Source organism: Sprattus sprattus (assembly GCF_963457725.1).
Source record: "Sprattus sprattus genome assembly, chromosome: 13".
NCBI lineage: Eukaryota > Metazoa > Chordata > Actinopteri > Clupeiformes > Clupeidae > Sprattus > Sprattus sprattus.
In genome coordinates this window covers 26037518-26051146 of record NC_137911.1, presented here as the reverse complement: position 1 = coordinate 26051146, position 13629 = coordinate 26037518, and the positions used below count along the sequence as shown (strand labels likewise).

General features: G+C 45.1%; 3 protein-coding genes across 3 annotated transcripts in view; 2 read left to right on the top strand and 1 right to left on the bottom strand.

Annotated features, from left to right (window-relative positions):
* nrde2 (NRDE-2, necessary for RNA interference, domain containing) overlaps window positions 1-6392 on the top strand; it is a gene marked incomplete at its 5' end in the record, with an annotated part of 19750 nt that extends 13358 nt beyond the window's left edge. Inside the window, 7 exons of the mRNA XM_080849780.1 lie at window positions 1449-1572; window positions 1780-1952; window positions 2397-2789; window positions 3513-4513; window positions 4703-4844; window positions 5209-5280; window positions 5455-6392. Coding sequence (XP_080705906.1) covers window positions 1449-1572; window positions 1780-1952; window positions 2397-2789; window positions 3513-4513; window positions 4703-4844; window positions 5209-5280; window positions 5455-5580 — 2031 coding nt within the window. The 3' untranslated portion in view covers window positions 5581-6392. The remainder of the gene's footprint in view (window positions 1-1448; window positions 1573-1779; window positions 1953-2396; window positions 2790-3512; window positions 4514-4702; window positions 4845-5208; window positions 5281-5454) is intronic.
* A 140-nt stretch (window positions 6393-6532) lies between these two features.
* Window positions 6533-12186, bottom strand: LOC308374584 (26S proteasome regulatory subunit 4). Its single transcript, XM_080850398.1, has 11 exons — window positions 12157-12186; window positions 10794-10847; window positions 10550-10646; window positions 10171-10295; window positions 9560-9745; window positions 9179-9307; window positions 8728-8824; window positions 8275-8464; window positions 7714-7865; window positions 7216-7370; window positions 6533-6781 (listed from the first exon to the last, which is right to left on the bottom strand). The coding sequence occupies exons 1-11, from the start codon at window positions 12157-12159 to the stop codon at window positions 6647-6649; spliced, it is 1323 nt and encodes a 440-aa protein (XP_080706524.1). The 5' UTR covers window positions 12160-12186; the 3' UTR covers window positions 6533-6646.
* Window positions 12187-12270: 84 nt separating this feature from the next.
* On the top strand, window positions 12271-13099 carry fam204a (family with sequence similarity 204 member A). Its single transcript, XM_080849609.1, has one exon. It carries the CDS (start codon window positions 12323-12325, stop codon window positions 13061-13063), a length of 741 nt encoding a protein of 246 aa, XP_080705735.1. The 5' UTR covers window positions 12271-12322; the 3' UTR covers window positions 13064-13099.
* Window positions 13100-13629: the final 530 nt, after the last annotated feature.

Genomic DNA, 13629 nt, shown 5'->3' with positions numbered 1-13629 from the left:
TGTGTGTGTGTGTGTGTGTGTGTGTGTGTGTGTGTGTGTGTGTGTGTGTGTGTGTGTGCGCCATGATGAGCTGGGGATGTTGTGACGCTGTGTGTTGACACTTGTTTTTGTCGGCGTGTGCCGGTGAATGAGGAGCACCTGTTAAGCTGCGCGATAATGAGCCCGACAGGACAAGCATTTAAGGCCTCTCTCTCTCTCTCTCTGTCTCTTTCCCTCTCTCTCGCTCTTTGTCTCTCTCTCTCCTTCCCTTTCTCTCGCTCTCTCTCTCCTTCCCTCTCTCTGTTGAACGGTCTAATGAGAAGTGTGACTGTGCATATTTAGTGTGTTTGAGGTGGCACTCGCGTGTGTTTGCCAGATGAGCCCACTTCAGCTGCTGATTGGCTAGTGGTTTCTTTATTAGGCGCAAACAAAGCACAACACCACTTATCGTTGTCATACTGTGTTTTGTTATTTAGTTCTAGTTTTTGTCAATGTGCATTATAAACCATTTTGTGTTTTTATCGGGCTGCAAATTCACATGTCCTTTGCCCTTTAACACCCTTAAAAAAATGTTTTAAAAATATTTTATTTTAGGTTGTTTATTTTTGTGTGCTGTCAATATCCCTTCTATAGCCAGGTGAGGTTGTCTATTCAGAGGTATGCCTCCCGTGCTTCCCATTGAAATCTGAACACCCATCATATTTAGGACACAACTTATATGTGCCACCGTAAAAGTATGTAGGAAATGCTGTCACTGTGATTGGCTGGATGACATGCACCCTCTCCATTCTGATTGGTTGGCCGTGATTCTCTCTTGCCCCATTGTTTTCCATTCTTCTCCTCCTCCTGCACCATGAAAGCTGCTGCTGTCCTTGATCCGAGCTCAGAAGTGCTGACTGCGTCAGATTAAAGGCCATTAAGATGGCGGGGTGCGGAGTGCGGCCCTTCTGAGCTGACGCGGTGCTTAGGCAGGACCTCGCTAAGTGATTGGAAGTGTGGAAATGTCATCTGTTACTGTCGACATTCGCTCGTTCCAACGGATCTTGCGGCACTCTGGCATCCAGCGGAAAAGCTGGGGCCGTTTGTGATGCTTTGTTCTTCAGTGTGTCAACTGGGCTGCTTGATTGATCCTATGACAAAGTACAAGTGAAGACCATCTAGCTCATGAAACAATACATGTTAAAATTAGCAGCACGTATGAATTCAGGATGTGAAATGTAGTTATATGTAAATGTAGTCATGTGTTTGTGGGTGTGGAATAGAGGCGTGTGTGTGTGCGTGTGTGTGTGTGTGTGTGTGTGTGTGTGTGTGTGTATGTACGTGTGTGTGTGTGTGTGTGTGTGTGTGTGTGTGTATGTACGTGTGTACGTGTGTGTGTGTTTTATCCACACAAACTTGGTTTGTAAAGACATATGATTATCACAGTACACCTGAATCTAATATGTGGTTCTTCTGTCCTGGTTCCTCAGGTGGAGTTCTTCGAGCCCTTCTGGGACAGCGGGGAGCCGCGGGTGGGGGAGAGGATGGCCCGGGGCTGGAAGGCCTGGATGCTGCAGCAGGAGAGGGGGGGCTGGGTGGTGCCCAGTGAGCCAGGTAGGCCAGAGAGACTCGTTTTCCAAACCATTTTATTTTAACTAAAATTGGCACAAATTGGGAACTTATTATGTTATCTTTTTATTAGCAGTATTGCCCCCATTTTCTTGTAGTCTTGTAGACCAATTTAAAAATACACTAATGGAAGTTAACATTTTGGCTCCAGATGTAAACATTTTTTCTGACGTCTCTCGATTGAACTGCCAGATGACGATGATGATGATGAGGGTGATGATGAGGAAGTGAAGGATAAGACCCTGCCTAAGTGGAGGATCTGGCTGGACGTGGAGACGGCACGTGAGGCCAACCACTGGTTGCCGTGGAGACCTGACAAAAGCAAAGGTCAATCAGAGGAAGACTGCGACGATCCTGAGAGACAGGTACTGGTCATGCGTACAAATTCATAGTCTCTTTCTGTCTTCCTCCTTCTCACACACACACACACACACACACACACACACACACACACACACACACACGCACTCACTATCTCCAGCATTTGTACCAAACTAGTGCCGCACACACATACACACATACATTCACACACACACACACACACACACACACACACATATACACACACACACACACACACACACACACACACTCACTCACTCACTATCTCCAGCATTTGTACCAAACTAGTGCCGCACATACACACATCTCCATCCTTTCTCTCTGTGTCTCTCGTTGAGTTCACGCCACCTGACTCTTACTCCGCAGGTGCTCTTTGATGACATACACACACACACACACACATACACACACACACACACACACACACACTCGCGTTGACTTCACGCCACCTGACTCTCACTCCGCAGGTTCTCTTTGATGACATCGGTCCCTCCATGATCCGTGTGACCCGGCCCGACCTGCAGCTGCGTCTGCTCCGCAGCTTCCTCCACTTCCTGGGGCTCCCCGTCCCCGTCCTCACCCCCGCCTCTCCCCACCTCAGGAGCCTGCTCCTGGACGACCTCTCCCTCCTGCAGGACCAGCGGGACCCCGAGCGACCCCTGACCTCGTTCCACCTCCCGTCTCCGGGGGTCAGTGCCGTGGGTCACACGGGCGTCCTGGGCGTCCCCCGCAAGCAGGCGGGGCTGAGCAAGGCCGGTGAGGAGTTTGTCCAGAACGTTCTCCTGCAGATCTCGCCGCAGCTTCCTGCCGAGGACAGGGCTGTGCTGTCGCTGAGCTGGCTGCAGTACGAGAAGATGAAGGTGAGTGCAGTCTGCTGTGACACCCCCATCTTCACACCGCCCCTGCTGTGACACCCCCATCTCGAAAGTGGTACAGGAGGTAGAGAAATCGCTTAGTAGTCAGAAGGTTGCTAGTTCGATTCCCTGTCGAAGTGTCCTTGAGCAAGACACTGAACCCCAGAGTGCCATCAGTGTAAATGTAAGAAATGTGTATACATCCTTGTAAGTCACTTTGGATAAAAGCGTCTGCTAAATGACTAAATGTAATGTAAATGTAAATCTTCACACCACCACCTTCTTGGTCTGTTTTTCGGCCTCCTGGAGTGATGCAACTGTATTTTTTGAGATTCTGAATTACAGGAGTCTATCAAATTGGATTTTCAGTGGAAATCAGTCTACCCACTGAAGTTTTTAGTACCTCACCCTTTATATGTGAGGGTACAAAGGGGGTCTGTTTGATGGCATCGTGTCCCTTCTGTGGGTACTATGAGTATGACATTTGGCCATTTAGTAGACCCCACCAAGTCAGAAATGACTGTGTCCTGGAATTGTCGGCACCTAGATGTAAAAGAGTTATAGGAATTTGACCGATATTCTGAAAAATATATTCACACATACAGTACATACTCATGGGTACCACCAGCACTCACAAGCATTTATAGATATTTTGACAAAGGGGAGCTGGCAAAGACTACTCTACTTCCTCATTCGTGATCTTCTCTCCTCCCACCATCTCTCTGACAGGTGCTGAGGTCGGTGCGAAGCCGGAACAAGAAGCGCCTGCGCACCCAGGGCAAGCGCAGCAAGCGTCTGGCCAAACGGCTGCTGAAAGAGCCGGAAAACCGCGGCCGCCTGGACCTGTGGCGGGAGTACGCCCACCTGGAGTGGCTGCTGGGAAACCTCGAGGAGGCGCGCAAGGTGTTCGACACGGCGCTGGGCCTGGGCGTGGCCCGCGGGCTCAAAGACCCCGCCCTCTGCCAACTGTGCCTCCTCTACGCACAGTTAGAGATGGAGGAGGCGTGGCAGGCAGGAGAAGGAAGAAGCCTGGCAGGAACTAGCCCTGCAACTTCCCCTGCGGTGCATATTTTGACCAAACTAGCTGAGGAGGCGACCTACACCCCTTTCTCAGGCCAGGTGGCTCCTGTGGCCATCCTTAAAGCCAGGAAGTCCTACGAGCAGGCTGTAGAAGCTTGCCTAGCTGGGCTTGAGACCGGGCGCTCTAAGAAGGCCCAGCATGTCGCAGGGCTTGTGGGCTGCTACTCTCTCTTCCAGTATCTGACTGTGGGTGTGGACGCTGCCAACGTTATATACAGACAGGCCAGGGAGAGGCTGGATCAGCAGGCTAGCATGACTCTGCAGAACAGCTGTGTAGATAGCAGCAGCGCTAATGCTAATAGCACCAGTGCTAACGCTAATAGCAGCAGTGCGAATGCTAATAGCATTAGCATTACTGCAGATTGTGAGGCCTTAGCTGTCCAGCAAGCGGCGCTGTTGCGCCACCACACCAACACCTCCGTGCTTCCTCTGGCCCACCTCAGGGGAGCCCTCACCTCAGCCCTCACTCACTTCCCCACCAGCGCCCCCTTGTGGCACCTCTACCTGCAGGCAGAGGCACGGTACCACAGCGCGGGACGGGCACGCAGGTTTTTCTATAGTGTCATGAAGGATGGCCAGAGTGTGGTGCCACACCTGTTTGCCATATGGGCGGAGCAGGGGAGGAAAGAGCTCCTGGACTCTGTTCAGAGGTGAGACTGATGGTCTTATGAAACAAGGTGCTTAGATGTCATTCATTCAGCACCTGTTGTTTATTTTCTAGTTATCACTAGTTCTATTTATCTAGGATTTCAATTAATGCGTTTCCATTTCTGTGTCTCTGAGGTACATGGTATTTTAAATACAAAGTGAAAAACTAAAATGTTTTGTTTTGATGGTAGGTCTGGTGGCTATGCAGACATCCTCACCACCTTACCGGAAAACGGACTGAGTAACCGCATCCGGTCCCTGTTTGAGGCTGCCACCGCTAAAGTGGAGGGGGCCCAGTGTCCTCTGCTATGGAGGATGTACCTGAGGTTCACGGTAAGGTCACATCAGGAAACACAACCAAGGCTAACAGAAGCAACTCTCTTTAAATGAGTTTATGTCGCTTGTACGTGGCTTTGGACACAAGCGTCTGCTAAATGTAAATGTAATGTTTAGTCTTAGCTGTGCTGAAGTTGTTTGGTATTCCCAATGATGCACCTCTGAGAAAACTACTCAACAAGCTAAAGTGTCAAAATCAAGGCAGCATCAGAAGGTGAAAAAGAAAAGTAGAACAGAAGTCTGAGTCTTTTTTTGAGGAGAGATGGCAGAAACTACAGAATGCTGGTCTGCATCTGAAAAGGTGAATCACTGTTGAAAGGTTCTCGGTGCATTTTGACATGTTGGGATTATATTCTAACAGGCTTCAGAAGGTAACATGGAGAGGGCCAAAGGGATCTTCTACAAAGCTCTTCAGAACGTCCCCTGGGCTAAGGTACATGTGGATTACCCATGTCATGTCATATGCAAATGAAATTATGCATGTTGAGGTAAAGCCCCTCTGGATTAAAAGCTTGCATCAGTCCACAATACTGAGACGTGTGTGTGTGTGTGTGTGTGTGTGTGTGTGTGTGTGTGTGTGTGTGTGTGTGTGACTCTCTCTCTGCAGGGGTTGTACATGGATGCTGTGCTGCTGTTCCCAGATGCTGTGAGTGAATTCCTGGACCTTATGACGGAGAAGGAGCTTCGCCTTAGAGCGCCTATGGAGGAAGTGGAGATCCTCTTGGAGGACTAACCCTTCCCACAGTGTAACAGCGTTCAGATAGAGGGGGGAAATCCTGCTGATGGATTTGGACCTCATAGCTACACACCTTGTGGAGTTGTGCACTGAAGTGGAGGGGATCGTGGGATCACTGGACTCAAAAATGATTGGCAATGTTACAATTTGAAGCATTATGACGGTGTAAAATGTATGTGTGTATAGTTTATAGAAGAAAATTACAAAAATTATTGACATCAGTAATTTGTTTTAAATAATGATTTCACTTTTGTATGTTAAAATAATTTTTGAATGTTACAAATAAAACCTAATGAGGAACCAACATGTCCTGGTTACTGAAATGGTGTCGTCTGGTCTGCTACGTGAATCTTTATATTGAAATTTAACTACCTTAGACATTTTGATCTGTATGGACAGAATTAATATCCAGTTGTAAATCCTTACCCATTTCGTATCTGAATTTGGGGCATGTAGTGTAATCTGCTTTCTGGGAGGGCATACATGTTCATTTATAACCAGATTTGGTCAGTCACTCCTTTGAGGTACTATGTCTGAAGTTTATGCTCACCTCTTGTTTGGATGGATTCAAATAATCAGTCTGTTATGCAAATGCTGAATTCACTATGACTGGTTAAATGACAGACTGCTTATTTGAAAATATGTAGTCAGTATATTTAAAACATGGCTCAGATTACACCATCTTGTGTGATCGTGATGTGTAGAGTTCTAGCTAGAGTTGCCAGACTAAGCTTGAGACAAGACTAAACCAAAGATTAAAGTTATTCAGACTGTAGATTGGTTAATTGAGCTTATCGCTCTGACTTCAGAAGCTGTGTTTTAAATGAATAAATATACTGTACGTACAATAAAATAAAATCTTAGGTAACGAACACCTTCAAAATCCACCACAGTGACTCCAAAAGGCATCTCGTGAGGGTGTGTACAGTTTCACCACAAATACACAAGATTCGGTTTCTGAAATTTATTTTTAAGTACAGAGAGAAATGACTGGCAGACAGCTATAGAGGTCTCAGAGCAAATGTTATCAAACACAAAAAATATTATTACACTGACAGTGAGCTTAAAGGTACAGCCCCTCTGGCGTCCCCTCCTGCTTCTTGTAGAGCACGTTCTCCTTTGACTTCTTGAAGTCCTCGTTCGTCACCTTCATCCTCCTCTCCCTCAGTGCCATCAGCCCTGCCTCCGTGCAAATAGCCTGAAACACACACACACACACACACACACACACACAAACACACACACACACACACACACACACACACACACGAGGGGAGACAACATGAGTCGTGGGAGGACAGGGTGAGAAAGAAACACAGAAAAAAAACACACACACACACATCAAAACAAATCTGCCACATAATTGAAGCCATCTGTCAGATATGGTGCCAGACTTTTTCTCAAAGGAGCGGAGCCGTCAGAAGTCTGAAGGTTTTCACAGTGCTGCTCCCAATGTGACGACAGGCTTGTGAATGTGTGAGAAATATGGACAGATGATGGCACTTCACTGCTGATTTGTTGCGCATTTAAGTTACCGGGTGATTCTCTAGCGATCCAGTGAGCAGCCAGGCTGTTTAGATTTAAAATATACCCCTCAACATGATTTCTGGAAGGAAAGGACATTCTAGTGACCTTTATGTCTGCTCCGGAAAGGTCATCTTTGGCCAGAATGAGGTCATCTAAGGTCACATCGCCAGCTACCGTCATGCGGCTGGTGTGGATCTGGAAGATTCTGCGTTTAGTTTTCTCATCCGGAAGCGGGAACTCAATTTTACGATCGATCCGACCTTTGCAACAAGGAGAAGAAACAATAACAGTCAATCATCAGTCACAGCGATAGAAAAAGAGACTGTATATCTTCAACACAACCCAAGGCTATACTACAAGTATGCAAATAACTGCTGCTAAACGATTACTTTGCCGTGTCTGAGGCAGCCACATACTCTGCATTAACTTACAATACAAATGTGACACGACATATTTCCACTCAATGAAAAGATGAATTTGAAACATCTTGTAAACAGGCCATCCTATAAACAGTCTATAAGCGCTCCTTAACTGACTTAGATGATTTATAGATAGGTGTATAGATGCATTATAACATGTAGCGTTATAACATGTAACACTTACCTGGTCGAATCAGGGCAGGGTCCAGTGTCTCAATTCTGTTGGTGGCCATGATGACCTTGACATCACCTCGGGAGTCAAAGCCGTCCAACTGGTTCAGAAGTTCCAGCATGGTCCTCTGGATCTCTCGCTCGCCACCAGAGTTGGAGTCGTACCTACAGAGGCCAGCGAAACGTGTCAAGACTCACAACAGGAAATGACTCACCTCTCAAACACATTTAAAATCATCAGAGCTTGCTTTCCCTTCAAACCATTTCTATGGTGATCTCTCCTCCCATCACTACCTAAGCTACAGAATCACATGACCTCATGGAACATTTCCATTAGAATACATCCACCATCATAACACACAGACTGTTTTTCTTCTTTTCTTCAAGCACCATACATAGCAAGTGATAAATGGTCGAATGCATAGATCTTTGCCCTCCGTGTTCAAGAAATAAATCAAATACAGAAATGAACCCTCTCAAAAGAAGAATCCTAATAAAACAGTGTCTGCTCTTGGCACAGTAAAATGATCGAATTTAGCAAGGGCCGTCGTCTGTGATGACGTTTCCTCCCCACCTCTTAGTTCCAATAGCGTCGATCTCGTCGATGAAGACGATGGAGGGAGCGTGCTCCTCTGCCACTCGGAAAAGCTCGCGGACCAGTTTGGGCCCGTCGCCGAGGTACTTCTGGATGAGTTCAGACCCGACGACACGCAGGAACGTGGCAGACGTTTGGTTGGCCACAGCTTTAGCCAAAAGTGTCTTACCTTAAAAAGCAATAAATATTCAATTTGATTTTTATTTATACCTCTCCAATACAATACAATTGTCTCTAGACTATTTCCAGAGCCCAGGGTCTGAACCCCTGAAGATATAAAGGGTATTATATCATATGGTTAACAAGTTACCATCAAATTACATTTCAAACATAAAGAAAATCACTGACTGAATTGCATGCTGTTCGAAAAATCCAATTCTTTGGGATAATAGGTACACGAAAAAAAAATTAGAGTGTGTGTGTATATCTTACCTGTCCCTGGAGCTCCGTACAGGATGACTCCTTTGGGGGGCTTAATTCCCATCTCTTCATAATACTCTGGGTGTGTAAGGGGGAGCTCTACAGATTCCTGTGAAGCAACACACACACACACACACACACACACACACACACACACACACACACACACACACACACACACACACACACACACACACACACACACACACACACACACACACACACACACAGCCTTAGAGGTGGGCGAGGATTTCAAGATTTAGCCATATCAGATATCCACCGTGACTAGCCACGCTTTTGTCGCTGACTTTTTGAAGAAAAGGGACCATATGTTCCACTCAAATGTGAAGTACGGAGTTGATGTTCTATGTATGTTTGAAACACTACCTTACCTGAAGGCAAAAATAATGTAAAAAATCAATTTGGCATTCAATCTACAAAGTCAACACAATATACATTATACCTTAATCTCCTGGATCTGAGCGTCCAGACCTCCAATGTCTGCGTAGGTTTCCTGTGGAGCCTTCTCCACCTTCATCACCGTCACCAGGGGGTCAGTGTCGTCCATCAGGACACCAATGACTGCATGCACCTTTACAATGAAAAAAACAAACCTTTTACAGTCAGAATTGGGAAAATGGTGTGTGTGTGTGTGTGTGTGTGCGTGTGCGTGTGCGTGTGCGTGTGCGTGTGCGTGTGCGTGTGCGTGTGATGCCTCTACATCAGATTGGGCTGATAGAGATTGATTACTGTTATGCACGATAGCATCACTCTGGCTAACATCTCCCTGACAAAATCATGTCCAAGACCAAAGCTACTTATAGGTCATCTTGTTCCACGTTACCTTGTGGTTGAGAAGTACAGAGCAGCCTGGCTCTAGCAGGTCTTTGTCCACAAATGACAGGATGCTGACATAGTGCTCTGAGCCCACGGATGTGGACACGATGGCATGGTTGTCATCTATGATCTCCTCCAGGGTTCCAACTGACATGGGGGTCCCTCTCAGGTCATCAACCTTTGACCTCTCTTCCTGTAACCAAGAGAAACGAGAAAGAAAGCAGTTTAGCTGGGCAGACCGTTTTTAAACAGCTTACCTGGTGACCTGGTTTCAGTTTGCTTATTTGATGAAGAGGGACAGTGTACATTAATAAACATTAAAATGTAAATGCACCCAATTGTAGCCAAAAGGCTAGTTTCCATTGGCAGTCCCCCTGCCAGAGTGAAAATGGCTAAACAACTTAAAAAAGGCATTAACATACATATCAAACATAACATTGACCAAATAAAGTAAAATAAAATCCCAATATATAAGTTCTACTGAACCCACTAATGCACACATGATTGATGCATTCATCTGTGAGGAAATGAAAGCATTGTGTTTGTCTAAGTCCAAGATATTCCACTTCTACGGAGTCAACACACAGAGGACAAAATGACTTGATTCAGAATCCAAACCTCCTGCTTCTCCTCGAGAGGCTTCATCTGCTCCTGGTTTCTGATGAACTCCTCCTCCATCAACAGGTAGTCTTTGATCCGCTCCTGCTTCAGGAGCTTCAGGCGACACTGTGTGTGAGGGGTCACTGGACAGACAGTAGAGGGCACCATTCTTAGTAAGCACCCAGGAGTGATCAGTCAAAGATTGCAACAGATCCAAGCGGACTCTCAGAGAATCAGTGAATCTTGTAAAAACACACAGACCCCTCCACTACTGCCTACATGATTTAGTTATTCCCTGTGCATCTCAATCACCAATCAACACAGAAAGAATGAATACTTTATTTTTCAATCATCTACAAGTCATCATATTCTAACATAAGGCATTGCAGTGTCATACCTAATGGCAATTTGCTAGCAGCATCGGGTCCCTTTGACTTCCTCTTCCTCTTCCCGACTCTACTGGGAATTGGTGGCTCATATTTCTTCTTTTTATCCTAGCAATGCATAGGAGAATAGACTGTTAATGCATTGTGGCATCTCAACCGGACACATGTCAGTACGTTGTTGGATTTAATAATCACATATTTTGAGAACAGGTCTCTTAAACACTGACAAAGATGAGCAACACAGTTCAAACTCACTTTGTCATCTTTCTTTCCCCCTCCGGGACCATGGCCGCCACTTTGGTTTTGACCCTGTGCAAAGAAGAGACATTTTCAAGTACAATTTAGTTTTGATTATAACTAAGGTGACTGCATCCATATCGTGGAATAAGACAATTGTTTCCTTATGTTTCAGACAAAACAAACATCATAACGCATCAGTGATCGCTTAAATACGAGCAATTTTGTTCCAAATCATGTTCTTTATTGTTGTACAGCAAAATGTAACCCTTCATTAAAGACCAGAGCTTCAGTTAACTAAAGCAAAATATTAGCCTACATTATCTCTGCGTAGTCTCGCTGATGGTATCTTATTCTTGCTGACCAACAAAACAAGATAGTCACGATGTAACAGTGACCAGTTCCTCTGGGGTGTATTCCAAGTACGTAATTTTAGTAACAAACCCGGATAAATTAACCCATAGGGCTCTTCTTTAAGGAGGTTTACCACAAGTAGTTGTCACCAAACCACGGACTTGGAATATAGCCCCTGGTGTGCGTGTGTGTTTGAGAGAGGCAGGCCTTAATCTGACTAGTAGAATAGTACATAGCCAAATATATAGGCATTTCAAGTTATATATAACTTAGTAGGAACGCTTTGTATCTTGTCTGACCCGGCCCGACCGAACCCGCAATATTTTCTGGTAAGATTGGGGCTATGGGTCGACCACCGCATCACTAGTGCATACCAGGTCATGCTGACTAACAGCCTGTTAGCAGGCTGGCTAGGTGAACCCTGTTCAGACGCATTCTTTACGTTTGACTGTAACGTCATCGTTGACACATAAACAACCCTGAACATTTTCAAATCAATCATTAATATTTCATGGCAAAAACTACATTACGTTTTAAAAGACCGTTTCACGCAAGGCTGTCAATGGCTAATTCTTAGGAGTTGAGTTAGCTAACCAACTAAAGCCGATGGAAGTAGCTAACTAGCTACCTGGGATGACAAACCATCAGTTGTTAACGTAGGCTAGCATGGGAAAGTGCTTAAAAATATCACTGCGCTGCCACCGATAACGTATCAACCTTAAATATCTGCACAATCACCCCCACTTAATACTATGTCGCACGAATTAACTAAGATGTGATACAAACTTCCACCATTGACTAAAAACGTTTTATATTTAGTCTTCAGCTAGTTTACCAGCTAACGTTAGCAAGCTGTGATAGTCTTAATAAAATAACAATGATCCACTAATTTACAGGATGAATTACACATCTCCTCAAAATGTATCAGTATGACAAAATTACACACAAAAAGTCTTGAACCATTCATTTAATATTAAGATTATGATACACAATCAAACTGCGGTGCGAAAATTGCTTGCTCACTTACCATTGTCGCTTGTTTTTCCGAATACTCGTCCCCTGACAAATACGTCACGACGACAGAGGCAACGTCATCATTTATGAGCCCTCGCTTGGAAACACGGCAATGGTTATGGAAGGCTGCTGTCTCGTCTTATTAAACATTATTGAAGAACAGGAAAACCCCGCTCAGAATGTATAGCGGACTTCTTCCAAAGGATCTGTCGGAAGCAGACCTTAGTTCTGACGATAGCGAAACTGGTGTGTGTGAAGGAGACCGCGATGCCACTGAAGCAAGTGTAAGAGAATCTAAAGATGATGCTATCGCAGTTTTATCCAGTGAAACTTTAGTCACGCAGGTTGAAGCTCTTCCGTTTGTTGACAGTGTTGGGGACGGTCATTCCTCAGATGAATGCTTACCTGGGGTCTCTAAGGAGATGTGGAAAAAGTTCAAACACCTTCAGAAGCGAAAGGACGACCAGAGCCGAGAGTTACCACCAACAAAGCGAAAAAGAAAGCACAGGCCGAATAAAAGAAAACGGTCTGACCCTGAAACTCTGAACAAAGAGTCTAAAAAGGCGGAGGAAGTGAATGCGCCAGAGAAACATCTGGATGGATTGAAGCAGTATTTTGGCCTTAATGACAGATTTGAGCCCCCGGCCTGTAGCAAGCGCCCTTGTCAATCTGGACTACAAAAGACTATTGACAGGGCTATTGCTGAAGGGGAATTTGACAAGGCAGTGGAGCTGAGTGACACACTGGCTACTCGAGAGTTGGGTGTAAAAATCAAGAACGCAGTTGATTGCCGTGACTTTGTGCAAGCTAAACAGGAGATGGAGGCTTCCAAGGCAGCCCAGAAAAGAAAGCAGAGTGTTGTTTGGGGTTTTGAAGCAAAGCAAAGATGGGAAACTAAAAGCAACATGGGATTCATGTGAGACTGACCACGAGGTTTTGTTAGTCAGCAAAATATTTTGTCAGACAGACAAATCTTTTTCTATTTCCTGTTAATTTTATTAAATAAAAAGTCAAATAAGCTAGCCCATTCCAATGGAGTGTTTTTAGTAGAATGATCAGGCTCAACTGGTTGGCATAAACAGCACAGCTTTGTTTCCTTCAAATATTGGCAATCTTGGCAGTATGTTTTATTATGCCTATTAGCAGCTTCACACAGAGTGCACCAATTCATGCTCACAGGCTTTGTGGATGGGCATATTGACATGAATGTGTGTGCAGTGGATAGGCCTACATGTTAATACTTTCCTTACGAGTGCCACCAAGATAATGTTGGTATTATCCTGACAACAGCACCAATACAATGTTGGTGATCTCACCCGACTGGACAGGTATAAACTATTCGACAGCAGATCAATTAAGTTGAACACATGGTGTGCTACCTAGCATTGTGGTCAAAATAAAAGACCAGTCACAAATCAGTCTCATAAGATATACAATTTGGAACTCTGATTAATAATGAAATAACAACAACAACTAAAATGGCCAG

Excerpts from the sequence above, each read along its gene's own strand:
- LOC308374584 (XM_080850398.1), bottom strand. Across the intron at positions 9,746-10,170 it reads CTCTCGAGGAGAAGCAGGAG|GAAGAGAGGTCAAAGGTTGA; the intron begins GTTTGGATTCTG and ends TCTTGGTTACAG. Across the intron at positions 7,371-7,713 it reads CCCTGCCCTGATTCGACCAG|GTCGGATCGATCGTAAAATT; the intron begins GTAAGTGTTACA and ends CTTGTTGCAAAG.
- fam204a (XM_080849609.1), top strand. The coding sequence starts at position 12,323 with ATGTATAGCGGACTTCTTCCAAAGGATCTGTCGGAAGCAGACCTTAGT.